Consider the following 19477-nt stretch of genomic DNA (forward strand, 5'->3'; position numbering starts at 1 on the left):
AAAAGTGAATAATTTCATTTAATAGTATAGGACAGGAATACAGATATAAAATTCTTAATGGTTCAAAAATGTTAAAGATAGTTCTTAAACTTTATAAAAAACCTTTTGAAATTTCTAATAAACCTTTTAAATTGGTACTAAATTTTATATGTTAGTGCATTTTGTACTTATTATTAAAATTGTATTAATAGTCAGTTTTTCTTTGTTAAGAAAATGTCGATATTTCTCTGGGCTGGTACACAAATATTTTTATTTTTTCTTAAAAGTATGGCTATATCTCCTGTAAAATATCGCAATCTTTTTCTCCGATATATCGATATTTTTTTAATAATATTGAAATATTTCAAATATCGTTAAAATGTTCTATTAATATTTTCCATGGCGGCTGACAGCCATAGTTTCTTGTTATGGGATCGCTAGATAATACTTTATATGGGCATAAAATTATCGATACTTGAAAGTACATATACAAAATATATTAATTATTGAAAATCATGAACAACAATTAATTTTTATTTTCCAATACAATTCTTTTAGTCAATATCGATGTTTATTCACTTAAACCCTACATTTTCTGAGAACATTCTTTTCTGTAGAAAGGGTGGGAGGTAAAGAATTGTTAAAAAAGTTCGATACTCTATGTTATAACGGTCGATATATATTTGAAAAAGTATTGGAAAATATCGACATTTTTTATTTGGATATTATTTATATGTCAAAATTGTTTATTTATTTTATTATTATTTATTAGAAAATATTTTTTAATGATTTTAATATAAAATTATATTGCATTGCTATTGTATATCTATTTCTATTGATACTTCATAGTGGGCTACATGACGATAATAAAGAATAACAAAAATATTGATTCAAAATAGTATACTATAAACAGATTATTAAAAATAAATTTATTTTAAAATGCATGTATCATTTTTCCAAACCTGGTGAAGTATAGCCCATGGAACTATTATTTCATTTACAACACACCAGATATTTTATATTGGCCTTTTATAATTTATAATAGGTATATTATTTGGTTACTGAAAAAAAACAATTTTTAAGGACTCCTATACACCATAAACAAAACAATTGAGGCTCAACCCTAAAATATTATATAAATAAGAGTGTTAAACAACAGTGTTATTTACCTCAATATTAAGTTAAGTACACTTTAGACATTATTAAATTTACTTAAAATACTAAATAGCTATATTAGAATTATATTATTATTAAGAAAATCCCCTTCTTATTTGGGTTTTTTAGAGATGTATAAATACATTAGGGGCCCAGACACCATTGATGCACGATATAGTATCTAATTAGAACATAAGACTTAAAAATAATATATAAATAAACCTATACTCATAAAAACCGTCCAGTACGACCACAGTATAAAAAAGACCAAAACAACTACGTCACTGGCACATTTTGAGTGTTTTAGGGCGCATTTAAAATTTCATTATTTCCGACGACAATTTTTCTTATAATAATTTTTGTTGTGGTTAAAATAAATACGTAGAATTGTCATAAAGTGGTTTTTAAAAATAGTCACCTAGGCTATAGTTATAATTCAATTATTTCATTATGTTAGTAAACTACGTTTTTCCGAATAGAAGATAAAATTAAGAATGATATTTTACTGATTACTCTATGATGAAAGAAAAATACCCACAGCCTCTCCCATTCTCTATAAAACTAGCCTGGCGACAAAAATATTTTGTATGCATGTACTACGAATTAAAATATAATAAAGGAAGGCAAAGGTCTAGTAAATTTTTTACGTTCACTTGATATTAACATATATATATATATTTAGTTATTAGTTGAATGATATGAGAAATGTTAAAAATATTTTGAGTGATTAATTTTTAACCACACTTAATTCCTATTTTATCTTAGTAAAATGTTTTTATACAAATTTCCGTGTAGAGAATGTGTTTCTAGTAGTACTTTATAATAAAAATAATAGAGTTAAAAACAACTAATAACCTGATATCTTTTAATTCTATTTCCTGTTTTTCAACTTGAATATAAATCAGCTATAAGTATTTTTACATCTGCATTGGTTATTAATTATCAACTATTATATACTACCAATAGGGTTCTTACATCCAAACTCCCAAAAACTGCTATCCAAACACTCAAAATATCTTCACTTCGAGTTATTAAGGGTTGCTTATTATAAAATACTAATTTAAAAATATTCAGTTTTAAATACATGGTCTTCAAATAAGTTAAGAGTAAGAAAAAAAAACATGTATTACTGCAGATATTTATTTCACATTAGTTTAAAAATATATCAAAGTAAAAATAAAAATGTTTTTAATTGCCACCTCTGAGCCTTAGCACTAAATGCAATGTGGACTCCTTTTGAATATTGTAATCAGATAGGGTACGACCATCTTCCAATTGTTTACCAGCAAAGATCAATCGCTGTTGATCTGGAGGAATACCTTCTTTATCTTGAATTTTAGCTTTTACATTTTCAATCGTGTCTGATGGTTCAACTTCAAGGGTGATCGTTTTACCAGTTAAAGTTTTGACAAAAATCTGCATGCCTCCTCTCAATCTCAATACCAGGTGAAGTGTAGATTCCTTCTGGATATTGTAGTCAGAAAGAGTGCGTCCGTCTTCCAATTGTTTGCCAGCGAAGATCAAACGCTGTTGGTCTGGAGGAATGCCTTCTTTGTCTTGAATCTTAGCTTTTACATTTTCAATGGTGTCTGATGGCTCAACTTCTAAGGTGATTGTTTTGCCAGTTAAAGTCTTGACAAAAATTTGCATGCCTCCTCTCAATCTCAATACCAGATGAAGTGTAGATTCCTTCTGGATATTGTAATCAGAAAGAGTACGTCCATCTTCGAGTTGTTTGCCAGCAAAGATCAATCGCTGTTGGTCTGGGGGAATGCCTTCTTTATCTTGAATCTTGGCTTTGACGTTTTCAATAGTGTCAGAGGCTTCAACCTCCAGAGTAATGGTTTTGCCAGTTAAAGTCTTGACAAAAATCTGCATGCCTCCTCTCAATCTCAACACTAAGTGAAGTGTAGATTCCTTTTGGATGTTGTAGTCTGAAAGTGTACGTCCATCTTCTAGTTGTTTACCAGCAAAGATCAATCGCTGTTGGTCTGGAGGAATGCCTTCTTTATCTTGAATCTTGGCTTTAACGTTTTCAATAGTGTCAGATGCCTCAACCTCCAGAGTAATGGTTTTGCCAGTTAAAGTCTTGACAAAAATCTGCATGCCTCCTCTCAATCTCAACACTAAGTGAAGTGTAGATTCCTTTTGGATGTTGTAATCAGAAAGAGTACGTCCATCTTCTAGTTGTTTGCCAGCAAAGATCAATCGCTGTTGGTCTGGAGGAATGCCTTCTTTATCTTGAATCTTGGCTTTAACGTTTTCAATAGTGTCAGATGCCTCAACCTCCAGAGTAATGGTTTTGCCGGTTAAAGTCTTCACAAAAATCTGCATGCCTCCTCTCAATCTCAACACTAAGTGAAGAGTAGATTCCTTTTGGATGTTGTAGTCTGAAAGTGTACGTCCATCTTCTAGTTGTTTACCAGCAAAGATCAATCGCTGTTGGTCTGGAGGAATGCCTTCTTTATCTTGAATCTTGGCTTTAACGTTTTCAATAGTGTCAGATGCCTCAACCTCCAGAGTAATGGTTTTGCCAGTTAAAGTCTTGACAAAAATCTGCATGCCTCCTCTCAATCTCAACACTAAGTGAAGAGTAGATTCCTTTTGGATGTTGTAGTCTGAAAGTGTACGTCCATCTTCTAGTTGTTTGCCAGCAAAGATCAATCGCTGTTGGTCTGGAGGAATGCCTTCTTTATCTTGAATCTTGGCTTTAACGTTTTCAATAGTGTCAGATGCCTCAACCTCCAGAGTAATGGTTTTGCCAGTTAAAGTCTTGACAAAAATCTGCATGCCTCCTCTCAATCTCAACACTAAGTGAAGTGTAGATTCCTTTTGGATGTTGTAATCAGAAAGAGTACGTCCATCTTCTAGTTGTTTGCCAGCAAAGATCAATCGCTGTTGGTCTGGTGGAATGCCTTCTTTATCTTGAATCTTGGCTTTGACGTTTTCAATGGTATCGGATGGCTCAACTTCAAGAGTGATAGTTTTACCAGTTAAAGTCTTTACAAAAATCTGCATGCCTCCTCTCAATCTCAACACTAAGTGAAGTGTAGATTCCTTTTGGATGTTGTAATCAGAAAGAGTACGTCCATCTTCTAGTTGTTTGCCAGCAAAGATCAATCGCTGTTGGTCTGGTGGAATGCCTTCTTTATCTTGAATCTTGGCTTTGACGTTTTCAATGGTATCGGATGGCTCAACTTCAAGAGTGATAGTTTTACCAGTTAAAGTCTTTACAAAAATCTGCATGCCTCCTCTCAATCTCAACACTAAGTGAAGTGTAGATTCCTTTTGGATGTTGTAATCAGAAAGAGTACGTCCATCTTCTAGTTGTTTGCCAGCAAAGATCAATCGCTGTTGGTCTGGAGGAATGCCTTCTTTATCTTGAATCTTGGCTTTTACATTTTCAATGGTGTCTGATGGCTCAACTTCTAAGGTGATTGTTTTGCCAGTTAAAGTCTTGACAAAAATTTGCATGCCTCCTCTCAATCTCAATACCAGATGAAGTGTAGATTCCTTCTGGATATTGTAATCAGAAAGAGTACGTCCATCTTCTAGTTGTTTGCCAGCAAAGATCAATCGCTGTTGGTCTGGTGGAATGCCTTCTTTATCTTGAATCTTGGCTTTGACGTTTTCAATGGTATCGGATGGCTCAACTTCAAGAGTGATAGTTTTACCAGTTAAAGTCTTTACAAAAATCTGCATGCCTCCTCTCAATCTCAACACTAAGTGAAGTGTAGATTCCTTTTGGATGTTGTAATCAGAAAGAGTACGTCCATCTTCTAGTTGTTTGCCAGCAAAGATCAATCGCTGTTGGTCTGGTGGAATGCCTTCTTTATCTTGAATCTTGGCTTTGACGTTTTCAATGGTATCGGATGGCTCAACTTCAAGAGTGATAGTTTTACCAGTTAAAGTCTTTACAAAAATCTGCATGCCTCCTCTCAATCTCAACACTAAGTGAAGTGTAGATTCCTTTTGGATGTTGTAATCAGAAAGAGTACGTCCATCTTCTAGTTGTTTGCCAGCAAAGATCAATCGCTGTTGGTCTGGAGGAATGCCTTCTTTATCTTGAATCTTAGCTTTTACATTTTCAATGGTGTCTGATGGCTCAACTTCTAAGGTGATTGTTTTGCCAGTTAAAGTCTTGACAAAAATTTGCATGCCTCCTCTCAATCTCAATACCAGATGAAGTGTAGATTCCTTCTGGATATTGTAATCAGAAAGAGTACGTCCATCTTCTAGTTGTTTGCCAGCAAAGATCAATCGCTGTTGGTCTGGTGGAATGCCTTCTTTATCTTGAATCTTGGCTTTGACGTTTTCAATGGTATCGGATGGCTCAACTTCAAGAGTGATAGTTTTACCAGTTAAAGTCTTTACAAAAATCTGCATGCCTCCTCTCAATCTCAACACTAAGTGAAGTGTAGATTCCTTTTGGATGTTGTAATCAGAAAGAGTACGTCCATCTTCTAGTTGTTTGCCAGCAAAGATCAATCGCTGTTGGTCTGGAGGAATGCCTTCTTTATCTTGAATCTTGGCTTTAACGTTTTCAATAGTGTCAGATGCCTCAACCTCCAGAGTAATGGTTTTGCCAGTTAAAGTCTTGACAAAAATCTGCATGCCTCCTCTCAATCTCAACACTAAGTGAAGTGTAGATTCCTTTTGGATGTTGTAGTCTGAAAGTGTACGTCCATCTTCTAGTTGTTTACCAGCAAAGATCAATCGCTGTTGGTCTGGAGGAATGCCTTCTTTATCTTGAATCTTGGCTTTAACGTTTTCAATAGTGTCAGATGCCTCAACCTCCAGAGTAATGGTTTTGCCAGTTAAAGTCTTGACAAAAATCTGCATGCCTCCTCTCAATCTCAACACTAAGTGAAGTGTAGATTCCTTTTGGATGTTGTAGTCTGAAAGTGTACGTCCATCTTCTAGTTGTTTACCAGCAAAGATCAATCGCTGTTGGTCTGGAGGAATGCCTTCTTTATCTTGAATCTTGGCTTTAACGTTTTCAATAGTGTCAGATGCCTCAACCTCCAGAGTAATGGTTTTGCCAGTTAAAGTCTTGACAAAAATCTGCATGCCTCCTCTCAATCTCAACACTAAGTGAAGTGTAGATTCCTTTTGGATGTTGTAATCAGAAAGAGTACGTCCATCTTCTAGTTGTTTGCCAGCAAAGATCAATCGCTGTTGGTCTGGAGGAATGCCTTCTTTATCTTGAATCTTGGCTTTAACGTTTTCAATAGTGTCAGATGCCTCAACCTCCAGAGTAATGGTTTTGCCAGTTAAAGTCTTGACAAAAATCTGCATGCCTCCTCTCAATCTCAACACTAAGTGAAGTGTAGATTCCTTTTGGATGTTGTAGTCTGAAAGTGTACGTCCATCTTCTAGTTGTTTACCAGCAAAGATCAATCGCTGTTGGTCTGGAGGAATGCCTTCTTTATCTTGAATCTTGGCTTTAACGTTTTCAATAGTGTCAGATGCCTCAACCTCCAGAGTAATGGTTTTGCCAGTTAAAGTCTTGACAAAAATCTGCATGCCTCCTCTCAATCTCAACACTAAGTGAAGTGTAGATTCCTTTTGGATGTTGTAGTCTGAAAGTGTACGTCCATCTTCTAGTTGTTTACCAGCAAAGATCAATCGCTGTTGGTCTGGAGGAATGCCTTCTTTATCTTGAATCTTGGCTTTAACGTTTTCAATAGTGTCAGATGCCTCAACCTCCAGAGTAATGGTTTTGCCAGTTAAAGTCTTGACAAAAATCTGCATGCCTCCTCTCAATCTCAACACTAAGTGAAGTGTAGATTCCTTTTGGATGTTGTAGTCTGAAAGTGTACGTCCATCTTCTAGTTGTTTACCAGCAAAGATCAATCGCTGTTGGTCTGGAGGAATGCCTTCTTTATCTTGAATCTTGGCTTTAACGTTTTCAATAGTGTCAGATGCCTCAACCTCCAGAGTAATGGTTTTGCCAGTTAAAGTCTTGACAAAAATCTGCATGCCTCCTCTCAATCTCAACACTAAGTGAAGTGTAGATTCCTTTTGGATGTTGTAATCAGAAAGAGTACGTCCATCTTCTAGTTGTTTGCCAGCAAAGATCAATCGCTGTTGGTCTGGAGGAATGCCTTCTTTATCTTGAATCTTGGCTTTAACGTTTTCAATAGTGTCAGATGCCTCAACCTCCAGAGTAATGGTTTTGCCAGTTAAAGTCTTGACAAAAATCTGCATGCCTCCTCTCAATCTCAACACTAAGTGAAGTGTAGATTCCTTTTGGATGTTGTAGTCTGAAAGTGTACGTCCATCTTCTAGTTGTTTACCAGCAAAGATCAATCGCTGTTGGTCTGGAGGAATGCCTTCTTTATCTTGAATCTTGGCTTTAACGTTTTCAATAGTGTCAGATGCCTCAACCTCCAGAGTAATGGTTTTGCCAGTTAAAGTCTTGACAAAAATCTGCATGCCTCCTCTCAATCTCAACACTAAGTGAAGTGTAGATTCCTTTTGGATGTTGTAATCAGAAAGAGTACGTCCATCTTCTAGTTGTTTGCCAGCAAAGATCAATCGCTGTTGGTCTGGAGGAATGCCTTCTTTATCTTGAATCTTGGCTTTAACGTTTTCAATAGTGTCAGATGCCTCAACCTCCAGAGTAATGGTTTTGCCAGTTAAAGTCTTGACAAAAATCTGCATGCCTCCTCTCAATCTCAACACTAAGTGAAGTGTAGATTCCTTTTGGATGTTGTAGTCTGAAAGTGTACGTCCATCTTCTAGTTGTTTACCAGCAAAGATCAATCGCTGTTGGTCTGGAGGAATGCCTTCTTTATCTTGAATCTTGGCTTTAACGTTTTCAATAGTGTCAGATGCCTCAACCTCCAGAGTAATGGTTTTGCCAGTTAAAGTCTTGACAAAAATCTGCATGCCTCCTCTCAATCTCAACACTAAGTGAAGTGTAGATTCCTTTTGGATGTTGTAATCAGAAAGAGTACGTCCATCTTCTAGTTGTTTGCCAGCAAAGATCAATCGCTGTTGGTCTGGTGGAATGCCTTCTTTATCTTGAATCTTGGCTTTGACGTTTTCAATGGTATCGGATGGCTCAACTTCAAGAGTGATAGTTTTACCAGTTAAAGTCTTTACAAAAATCTGCATGCCTCCTCTCAATCTCAACACTAAGTGAAGTGTAGATTCCTTTTGGATGTTGTAATCAGAAAGAGTACGTCCATCTTCTAGTTGTTTGCCAGCAAAGATCAATCGCTGTTGGTCTGGTGGAATGCCTTCTTTATCTTGAATCTTGGCTTTGACGTTTTCAATGGTATCGGATGGCTCAACTTCAAGAGTGATAGTTTTACCAGTTAAAGTCTTTACAAAAATCTGCATGCCTCCTCTCAATCTCAACACTAAGTGAAGTGTAGATTCCTTTTGGATGTTGTAATCAGAAAGAGTACGTCCATCTTCTAGTTGTTTGCCAGCAAAGATCAATCGCTGTTGGTCTGGAGGAATGCCTTCTTTATCTTGAATCTTGGCTTTTACATTTTCAATGGTGTCTGATGGCTCAACTTCTAAGGTGATTGTTTTGCCAGTTAAAGTCTTGACAAAAATTTGCATGCCTCCTCTCAATCTCAATACCAGATGAAGTGTAGATTCCTTCTGGATATTGTAATCAGAAAGAGTACGTCCATCTTCTAGTTGTTTGCCAGCAAAGATCAATCGCTGTTGGTCTGGTGGAATGCCTTCTTTATCTTGAATCTTGGCTTTGACGTTTTCAATGGTATCGGATGGCTCAACTTCAAGAGTGATAGTTTTACCAGTTAAAGTCTTTACAAAAATCTGCATGCCTCCTCTCAATCTCAACACTAAGTGAAGTGTAGATTCCTTTTGGATGTTGTAATCAGAAAGAGTACGTCCATCTTCTAGTTGTTTGCCAGCAAAGATCAATCGCTGTTGGTCTGGTGGAATGCCTTCTTTATCTTGAATCTTGGCTTTGACGTTTTCAATGGTATCGGATGGCTCAACTTCAAGAGTGATAGTTTTACCAGTTAAAGTCTTTACAAAAATCTGCATGCCTCCTCTCAATCTCAACACTAAGTGAAGTGTAGATTCCTTTTGGATGTTGTAATCAGAAAGAGTACGTCCATCTTCTAGTTGTTTGCCAGCAAAGATCAATCGCTGTTGGTCTGGAGGAATGCCTTCTTTATCTTGAATCTTAGCTTTTACATTTTCAATGGTGTCTGATGGCTCAACTTCTAAGGTGATTGTTTTGCCAGTTAAAGTCTTGACAAAAATTTGCATGCCTCCTCTCAATCTCAATACCAGATGAAGTGTAGATTCCTTCTGGATATTGTAATCAGAAAGAGTACGTCCATCTTCTAGTTGTTTGCCAGCAAAGATCAATCGCTGTTGGTCTGGTGGAATGCCTTCTTTATCTTGAATCTTGGCTTTGACGTTTTCAATGGTATCGGATGGCTCAACTTCAAGAGTGATAGTTTTACCAGTTAAAGTCTTTACAAAAATCTGCATGCCTCCTCTCAATCTCAACACTAAGTGAAGTGTAGATTCCTTTTGGATGTTGTAATCAGAAAGAGTACGTCCATCTTCTAGTTGTTTGCCAGCAAAGATCAATCGCTGTTGGTCTGGTGGAATGCCTTCTTTATCTTGAATCTTGGCTTTGACGTTTTCAATGGTATCGGATGGCTCAACTTCAAGAGTGATAGTTTTACCAGTTAAAGTCTTTACAAAAATCTGCATGCCTCCTCTCAATCTCAACACTAAGTGAAGTGTAGATTCCTTTTGGATGTTGTAATCAGAAAGAGTACGTCCATCTTCTAGTTGTTTGCCAGCAAAGATCAATCGCTGTTGGTCTGGAGGAATGCCTTCTTTATCTTGAATCTTGGCTTTAACGTTTTCAATAGTGTCAGATGCCTCAACCTCCAGAGTAATGGTTTTGCCAGTTAAAGTCTTGACAAAAATCTGCATGCCTCCTCTCAATCTCAACACTAAGTGAAGTGTAGATTCCTTTTGGATGTTGTAATCAGAAAGAGTACGTCCATCTTCTAGTTGTTTGCCAGCAAAGATCAATCGCTGTTGGTCTGGAGGAATGCCTTCTTTATCTTGAATCTTGGCTTTGACATTTTCAATTGTGTCAGATGCCTCAACCTCCAGGGTGATTGTTTTGCCAGTCAAAGTCTTCACGAAAATCTGCATGCTGCAATAAAAAAATATACTAATGAAAAATATAAATTGAACATAAGAAAGTAAACAACATGTAGTATAGGATTGGTTTGCTATGCACATACACGTTAGAATAATCTACATTATGTCTAGTTATGAGTCTATTGTGTATTATGTGTCTACGTTATGTCTAGCATTTGCCAGTTGTATGGTTTGCTTTTACTTGCTTGTCAATTTCTTATACATGGTTGTAAAATTAATATAAATTTAATAAAATTTTATAAATTTCAGAAACAAATAAAATTAAAAGTGAATAAAAATTATATTAAACTCTACATGTAAGGATATCAAGAAAATTGTCAGAATAGCCAGCTAATTTTCGAAGATCACAGGTATGTTAAATTTGTACATATCAATATTAATTTTATAGTTCCTAGTGGTTGTGCAAGAGAAAAATCCATACATGCAAAGAACACATTGGTGGTGTAAAAAGGTGTAAAACAAAAGCAAAGCAAATACTATATGAATAAACATAATTGAATATATATCGATGCTATTACTATGATATTGCAATATACCATATTTGACGTCTACTTTGTTTTGTTTTTTTTCGTTTTCATTAATGTTCTCAATATTTCAGTTAAAATAATCTAATTATAGTATTTTAAGGTATTTAGTGGTAGTAAAAAGAAAGGCATATTAGTAAATCTGAGGAACATATACAAACTCGATTTTATTATGAGTGCTTTTTCAACTTTTAATTCGACTAGGTATATTAAAATATTGATACATTTAATCGCATTGCAATGAATTATGTATTAAAGAGAATTAATATCGTTAAATTTGTAACTTACTATTAAAAAGTTAATACATAAAAAAACTCAATTATAATACTGCGAAATATGTATACTGATATATGATATATCAGTAATCTGGTAAAAATAACATTGCCAACACTAATGAACATAATTCACGAACTATTCTATAACAAAGACCTAATACGTATATTCTACAATCATGCCAAGCCGCCATTTTGTTTGACGATCATTGAAAACATTTTCAGTAATACGTAATACATAGCACACATTAACAAAAAATAAATTGAAACATAATGATGCTAACCTTAGCCTTCCTGAATAATCTTTATCTAAATAACGTTAGAGGAACCCACAAACATAATTTTTGTTGGAAAGAAATTTAAAAATTGCTAAGAAACCCATAAACAAAGCAAAATCTGCAATGTCATGAATACAAAGAAAATTGTTTCAAAGTTATACTTACTTATAGCTTTTTTATAAACACTGATACTATAACTTCCTCTCACAACTACGTTTAGACGATAGAGCACGATATACAACAAAGCCAACTTTTTGATTATTGCTTTGAACTGTCCAGCAACTTCTAGATCATAGAAAAAATAGAAATTTCACGGTATAGGCGACCTTGGGGAAATGTTTTGTTTAGTCCAATCAACCTTAGCGCTGCGATCGCAAATTGTGATTGGCTAGTTTTTAAATTGTTGGAACCGCCACTAAAACGGAATGTGATTGGTTCGGTCAAATTGTGCGAGGCCATCATTTTCGGGCATCCATTGTTGTTTGAAGTTTAGGTGTTTGTTAAAGTCAAGATAACTTCGTTTCACGTTGTTTATATATTCTGTTTTACATTAATTGTTATTGAGTAATATAAAAATTTATTACTATGCATCCGTGTAGTAAAAGATGCAGTGTACCTGGGTGTAAATCTACTACCGAAATCAGACATCGGTTCCCGAAGAATGATCCCGCTCTTTTCCAAAAATGGATCGATCAAGTTAATAGTAGTAAACTATCTGGATTAACCACAATGCAAATATACCACCGGCATCGTGTGTGTCACAGACATTTTAGTGAAGAATTTAGGGTAACCCTTCCTTCACGAACAGGTATTAGGGCAAATGCATATCCAACATTGTTTTTATCAGGTACATATAAAATTATCTATATATCTATTATATGTTTGTTTATTTATTGTTTGTTTACAGAAAGTCAACTTATTTATAAAGACGTTAATGGTAACAATGAGAACATTAATTTAAATAATCTTCCAAGTTGTTCGAGTGCTGTCAATGTGATATCTCCAAATAAAGAAGTCTTGCCAGAAGGTACTAATAAAAACCATTTAATTTTAGAATATCTTTAAAATATTTGTAGTTCTTATACACATCTTTAACTTTTTAGAACAACAATCGCAATGTTCAATAAAAGAAACTCCACGAAAAGGTAATACTTTTGATACATAATTTGTATAGTTAATACTAGGGCTTTTTTTTAGCACGTAAAAGCTACAGTGGCATTATAAGGAAATTTGGTTCCTCTCGTCAAACATATTTGTCAGATGAAGTTAAAGATATTTATAACAAAGTAGTAACGTCTTATAAACATGTCACAAGAAATAAGAGATTAGTTGCCTCATTCAAAAGCAGATTTGCAAATATTAGTTCAAGTTTGCGTGCAGAATTACTAAAAAACTTATTTGAACATGTTAATAAGCCAACAGTAGATTTCTTTTTTTCTCAATTGGCAAATCAACCGAAGACACCTAAATCTAGACGTTTCACAATTCAGGAAAAAGTTTTTGCTATTGCTCTTTTAAAATCAAGCGGCAAGACCTATAAATTATTGTCAAAAATATTTGCTTTTCCCTCAAAGAGTACTTGTTTAGCATTGCTTAGGCAAATCCCAATGCGAGCAGGGCTAAATGAGCAAATAGATCCTGTATTGTGATGTTTGACGAGATGAGCCTGGCTCCCAATTTGCAATATAATATTAAAGAAGACTGTATCGATGGCTTGGAGAATACAGGGAGCTATAAAAGGGCAGCCATAGCAGACTATGTAAATGTGTTTATGGTGAAAGGATTATTTAGAAAATGGAAACAACCTATCTCCTTCACATATTCAAAAGGACCAATTAAATCGACATTATTAAAACATTTGATTGTTAAAGTTATTGGAAAATGTCGGGAGATAGGTTTAAAGGTCCTTTGCACAGTTTGCGACCAAGGGTCTGCTAATCAGGCTGCCATTAATAGTTTGCTGACCCAGTCAAGAAGTTGTTCTGAATTTCAAGTAAATGGGGAAAAGATAATTCCACTTTACGATATCCCTCATTTATTTAAAGGAATTCGGAACAATTTGTTAAAAAAAAATTTATACATTAAACTTGATAACAAACTAAACATTGCAAAATGGGAGCATATTATAGATCTGTACTACATCGATAGAGATGCGCCTATGAGGATATGCCCAAGATTAACAGAACAACATGTAATTCCAGGCAAAATAAACAAGATGAAAGTCAAGATTTGTACACAAGTGTTCAGCTATACAGTGGCCTCACATTTGGTGACTTTCTCAAAGTGGAGTAAGTATGCTGAAATATATCATGTATTAATAATAATTATAATTTTGTCTTGTTTTCAGAAGATAATCTTCCGAACGATGCTGAACAAACAGGTGCTGTTATAGCCTTTTTGGATAGTTTATTCGATAGTTGCAATTCCAGCAGCAAAACAGCGCCAGAATTCAAGCCTCTCCTTGAAGCCTTATCCTTAAGCTCACCACATGAGGAATTTTGGAGTAGAGCTATTATGTGTTTAAACAGTGCCAAATTTTATTGCCCTGTTAAGAAAGTATTTGTTACTGTGCCATCAATCAAAAACTTAATTGCTACTTTAAGGGGATTTATTTCCTTAAAGAAATCAGTTTTGTCTAAATTTAAAAATAATCACATTTGTTTAAGGAATCTTAACCAAGATTCCTTAGAAAATTTTTTTGGATCTATTAGAAGTCATGGAGTTAGAAACATACATCCTTCGCCTAGTATGTTTGAGAAATCTTTTAAAGCACTTATCATCACTTCATTTTTTTCACATCATTCGCCCGGAGCAAATTGTGAAGAAGATGAACATGTTGGCGCTTTAGATAACTTACATTATTTTTTAACTGGAGATGTAGCATCACCAGAGGTTGTAGAATCACCAGTTGAGTCTATATTTTCAGTTCCAGAGAACTTTGCTCTGAGGAAAACAAGAGTGGAACGTTGCACGTTAGTCTATATTTCAGGCTATTTGATAAAACTTCTGAGAAAAAAGACAACGTGCAATATCTGTCTACATTCTACATTAAGTAGTTCCACAGATCAAAAACTCGATACTGATTTTATAGAAGCGATGCAGCCGCGTAGACCCAAATTAACAACTCCATCAAGACTGTTTTACTATACTGTTTGTAGATCTTTAAGCTATCTCTTTTATTTAATACCTAGATTTTGTCATAAAAATAGCATATCTGTTATTCTGAGAGATGTCTTAAAAAAACACATAAATTTTAAACGTTTCAACTGCCCAGTCCATAGCGATTTTGAAGACCACATTTTAAATCTTATTGTCAAATGTTCATTGTATTTTTGGGTTAAACAAGTTAATTCAATATTAACAGGGAAGGACTTAAAGTTTACCTTCAGTATAGCACAAATACAAGATAGAACTCTAATAGATCCTATAAAATTGATGGCACTAAACAAATACGAAAAAGGGAGCAGGCGTTATAGAAGAGTATTTTAATTATTTTGTCTGGAGTATGGGGCTTTTAATTTTTTTTATTTACATTTTTGTAGTTTATTTATTTTTGCTTTTTGCAATTATGTATATTTCTGTTGTTTTTTATTATTATTTATATTATTTACATTTATGTATATTTGTATAGGATTTTATTTTAATAAATTAGTTTTTTAAATTAAATTCGATTTTCATTCAAATATTATTGGCCAGCGAATGTGACGTCATAAAATAGTCACGTGAAATGGCTGACCAATCAAAGCATATTATTTTCCTTACAGGATTCTATATAATATTTTTAAACTAACCAATCAAATTCACGTTGTCAGCGCCACCAATGATTGGACTAAACAAGATTTTGCCCCACCACTTAGCATTGTAGTTGCACACCCCTGTTCTAGATTCAGACCTTATAAGACCTTTTTTGACGTTTAAACGTCAATACCCCCTCCAACTAAAATAGATTTCAAAATATTAATTGTAGGGATGTGGAAAATTATCAAGAGAAAAATTTATCAATATTTTTAGCCAATATATCGATATTTTTGTAAGTCGATATTTCCGATATTCCAAAAAAGTTAAAGATATTTCTTAAACTTTATAAAAACCTTTTTGAAATTTCTAATAAACCTTTTAAATTGGTAATAAATTTTATATGTTAGTGCATTTTAGTACATATTATTAAAATTTTATTAATAATCAGTTTTTCTTTGTTAAGAAAATGTCGATATTTCTCTGTTCTGTTACACAAATATTTTTATTTTTTCTTAAAAGTATGGCTATATCTCCTGTAAAATATCGCAATCTTTTTCTCCGATATATCAATAGTTTTTTAATAATATTGAAATATTTCAAATATCGTTAGAACGTTCTATCGATATTTTCCATGGCGGCTGACAGCCATAGTTTCTTGTTATGGGATTGCTAGATAATACATTCTATGAGCATAAAATTATCGATATTTGAAAGTACATATACAAAATATATTAATTATTGAAAATCATAAACAACAATTAATATTTATTTTCCAATACAATTCTTTTAGTCAATATCGATGTTTATCACTTAAACCCTACTTTTTCTGAGAACATTCTTTTGTGTAGAAAGGGTGTCAGGGTAAAAAAATTGACAAAAAAGTTCGATACTCTATATTATAACTGTCAATATATATTTGAAAAAGTATTATTAAAAATAAATTTATTTTAAAATGCATGTATCATTTTTCCTAACCTGGTGAAGTATAGCCCATGGAACTATTATTTCATTTACAAGACACCAGGTATTTTATATTGGCCTTTTATAATTTATAATAAGTATATTATTTGGTTACTGAAAAAAAAACAATTATTGGGGACTCATATACACAATAAACAAAACAATTGAGGCTTAACCCTAAAATATTAACAACAGTGTTATTTACCTCAATATTAAGTTAAGTACACTTTAGACATTATTAAAGTTACTTAAAGTACTAAATAGCTACATTAGAATAATATTATTATTACGAAAATACCCTACTTATTTGGATTTTTTCGAGATGTATAAATACATTAGGGGCCCAGACACCATTGATGCACGATATACTATCTAATTAGAACATAAGACTTAAAAATAATGTATAAATAAACCTATACCCATAAATACCGTCCAGTAGTTTTAGGGCGCATTTAAAATTTCATTATTTCCGACGACAATTTTTCTAGAATTTATTGTCAATTTTCGTAGAATTGTCATAAAGTGGTTTTTAAAAATAGTCACCTAGACTATAGTTATAATTCAATTATTTCATTATGTTCGTAAACTACGTTTTTCCGAATAGAAGATAAAATTAAGAATGATATTTTAATGATGACTCTATGATGAAAGAAAAATACCCACAGCCTCTCCCTTTCTCTCTAAAAATAGCCTCGCGACAAAAATATTTTGTATGCATGTACTACGAATTAAAATATAATAAAGGAAGGCAAAGGTGTAGTAAAATTTTTATATTTACTTGGGATTAACATATATATTTAGTTATTAGTTGAATGATATGAAAAATGTTTAAAACATTTTAAGTGATTAATTTTTAACCACCCTTAATTCCTATTTTACCTTAGTAAAATGTTTTTATACAAATTTCCGTGTAGAGAATGTGTTTCTAGTAGTACTTTATAATAAAAATAATAGACCTAAAAACAACTAATAACTTAATATCTTTTAATTCTATTTCCTGTTTTTTAACTTGAATATAAATCAGCTATAAGTATTTTTACATCTACATTGGTTATTAATTATCAGCTATTGTATACTACCAATAGGGTTCTTACATCCAAACACTCAATATCTTCACCTCGAGTTATTAAGGGTTGCTTATTATAAAATACTAATTTAAAAATATTCAGTTTTAAATACATGGTCTTCAAATAAGTTAAGAGTAAGAAAAAAAAAACATGTATTACTGCAGATATTTATTTCACATTAATTTAAAAATATATCAAAATACAAATAAAAATGCTTTTAATTGCCACCTCTGAGTCTTAGCACTAAATGCAATGTGGACTCCTTTTGAATATTGTAATCAGATAGGGTACGACCATCTTCCAATTGTTTACCAGCAAAGATCAATCGCTGTTGATCTGGAGGAATACCTTCTTTATCTTGAATCTTAGCTTTTACGTTTTCAATCGTATCTGATGGTTCAACTTCAAGGGTGATCGTTTTACCAGTTAAAGTTTTGACAAAAATCTGCATGCCTCCTCTCAATCTCAATACCAGGTGAAGTGTAGATTCCTTTTGGATATTGTAATCAGAAAGAGTACGTCCATCTTCCAGTTGTTTACCAGCAAAAATCAATCGCTGTTGGTCTGGGGGAATACCTTCTTTATCTTGAATTTTAGCTTTTACGTTTTCAATCGTATCTGATGGTTCAACTTCAAGGGTGATCGTTTTACCAGTTAAAGTTTTGACAAAAATCTGCATGCCTCCTCTCAATCTCAATACCAGGTGAAGTGTAGATTCCTTCTGAATATTGTAATCAGAGAGAGTGCGTCCATCTTCCAATTGTTTGCCAGCAAAGATCAAACGCTGCTGGTCTGGGGGAATGCCTTCTTTGTCTTGAATTTTGGCCTTTACATTTTCAATGGTATCAGATGGTTCAACTTCAAGGGTAATTGTTTTACCAGTTAAAGTTTTGACGAAAATTTGCATGCCTCCTCTCAATCTCAACACTAAGTGAAGAGTAGATTCCTTCTGGATGTTGTAATCTGAAAGCGTACGTCCATCCTCTAGTTGTTTACCAGCGAAGATCAATCTCTGTTGGTCTGGGGGAATACCTTCTTTATCTTGAATTTTAGCTTTTACATTTTCAATGGTGTCTGATGGTTCAACTTCAAGGGTGATTGTTTTACCAGTTAAAGTTTTGACAAAAATCTGCATGCCTCCTCTCAATCTCAATACCAGGTGAAGTGTAGATTCCTTCTGAATATTGTAATCAGAAAGAGTGCGTCCATCTTCCAATTGTTTGCCAGCAAAGATCAAACGCTGCTGGTCTGGGGGAATGCCTTCTTTGTCTTGAATTTTGGCCTTTACATTTTCAATGGTATCAGATGGTTCAACTTCAAGGGTGATCGTTTTACCAGTTAGAGTCTTGACGAAAATTTGCATGCCTCCTCTCAACCTCAAGACCAGGTGAAGGGTTGATTCCTTTTGAATATTATAATCTGACAGAGTACGTCCGTCTTCCAGCTGTTTTCCTGCGAAAATCAACCGTTGTTGATCTGGAGGAATACCTTCTTTGTCCTGGATTTTCGCTTTGACGTTTTCGATCGTATCAGAGGGCTCAACCTCTAAGGTGATGGTTTTACCAGTCAATGTTTTCACAAAAATCTGCATCCTGTAATAAAATGATAATCAGATAAGTTCATAGAAAGGCCAGTTGATAATTCAAGAACTTTAGAAAAACTACGCATTGACAATACTGAATCACGCCCAGTCGCCATCTTGTTTTAATTAATGGAAAACGTTCAACAAGATGCTTGTAACACTTATAGTAACAAAAATACAAATATAATGACTGGGGCAGTTTTTTGTTAAAATAAAAAAGAAATCAATAAATATCAGCAATAGCCCTAAATTTAATTTTGCTTATTTATACTGCTAAAGCAAACTATTTAATGAAATACAAATAATAGCCGTTAAAAAAATAATTAATATAATATTTTAGCACAATAGTACTTACTTGTAGATTAGATTGAATAAAAGCTCACAAATATAATAAATATTTTCTGTCACAACACGCCCAATACAAGTAGACTGATAGAAGGTTTTCTTGATCAAGCATTTATAAACTTCGTTATCCCCTCCACTCGATTTAATCACGTTCTAGAATGTTAAATCTCGTTGAGTTGGAAATTTATTAACAAAAAATAAGAAATTCTAGCCAAAATAACAACAGTGTTTTACTTAACATTTACAATGTATGCTAGTATAATGTAAATGCTAAAATATGGGTGCTTTAGTTATTAAAACATAACTTTTTTCTATAGGGATTTTTGTCTGAACTAAAAATACCTTGGCAGACCTGCTGTCGTATTCTAGGAAACAAAATTCTTTGTTTGCTTAG

General features: G+C 33.6%; 3 protein-coding genes across 3 annotated transcripts in view; all 3 read right to left on the reverse strand.

Moving 5' to 3' along the window:
- The window catches only part of LOC143201077 (polyubiquitin-A-like), a 32258-nt gene extending 20576 nt beyond the window's left edge, over nt 1-11682 (reverse strand). The window contains exon 1 of the mRNA XM_076411931.1: nt 11557-11682. The gene's annotated coding sequence lies outside the window, so the exon portion shown is untranslated. The remainder of the gene's footprint in view (nt 1-11556) is intronic.
- LOC143201076 (polyubiquitin-A) lies at nt 2259-5661 on the reverse strand. The gene has a single exon (XM_076411930.1). It carries the CDS (start codon nt 5518-5520, stop codon nt 2323-2325), a length of 3198 nt encoding a protein of 1065 aa, XP_076268045.1. The 5' UTR covers nt 5521-5661; the 3' UTR covers nt 2259-2322.
- LOC143201555 (polyubiquitin-C) lies at nt 7365-19222 on the reverse strand. The gene is made up of 4 exons (XM_076412678.1): nt 19094-19222; nt 17560-18748; nt 7726-10260; nt 7365-7400 (listed from the first exon to the last, which is right to left on the reverse strand). Exons 2-4 carry the CDS (start codon nt 18745-18747, stop codon nt 7365-7367), a joined length of 3759 nt encoding a protein of 1252 aa, XP_076268793.1. The 5' UTR covers nt 18748; nt 19094-19222.
- Nucleotides 19223-19477: the final 255 nt, after the last annotated feature.

The sequence above is a fragment of the Rhynchophorus ferrugineus genome, unplaced genomic scaffold, assembly GCF_030347505.1.
Source record: "Rhynchophorus ferrugineus isolate W39M unplaced genomic scaffold, kcgeb_rfMv2 rfM8, whole genome shotgun sequence".
NCBI classification, from domain to species: Eukaryota; Metazoa; Arthropoda; class Insecta; order Coleoptera; family Curculionidae; genus Rhynchophorus; species Rhynchophorus ferrugineus.

Excerpts from the sequence above, each read along its gene's own strand:
- LOC143201076 (XM_076411930.1), bottom strand. The coding sequence starts at position 5,520 with ATGCAGATTTTTGTAAAGACTTTAACTGGTAAAACTATCACTCTTGAA.
- LOC143201555 (XM_076412678.1), bottom strand. The coding sequence starts at position 18,747 with ATGCAGATTTTTGTGAAAACATTGACTGGTAAAACCATCACCTTAGAG. Across the intron at positions 10,261-17,559 it reads GTAAAACGATCACCCTTGAA|GTTGAGGCATCTGACACAAT; the intron begins GTTGAACCATCA and ends ATCACCCTGGAG. Across the intron at positions 7,401-7,725 it reads CATCTGACACTATTGAAAAC|ACTACAACATCCAAAAGGAA; the intron begins GTTAAAGCCAAG and ends GTACACTTTCAG.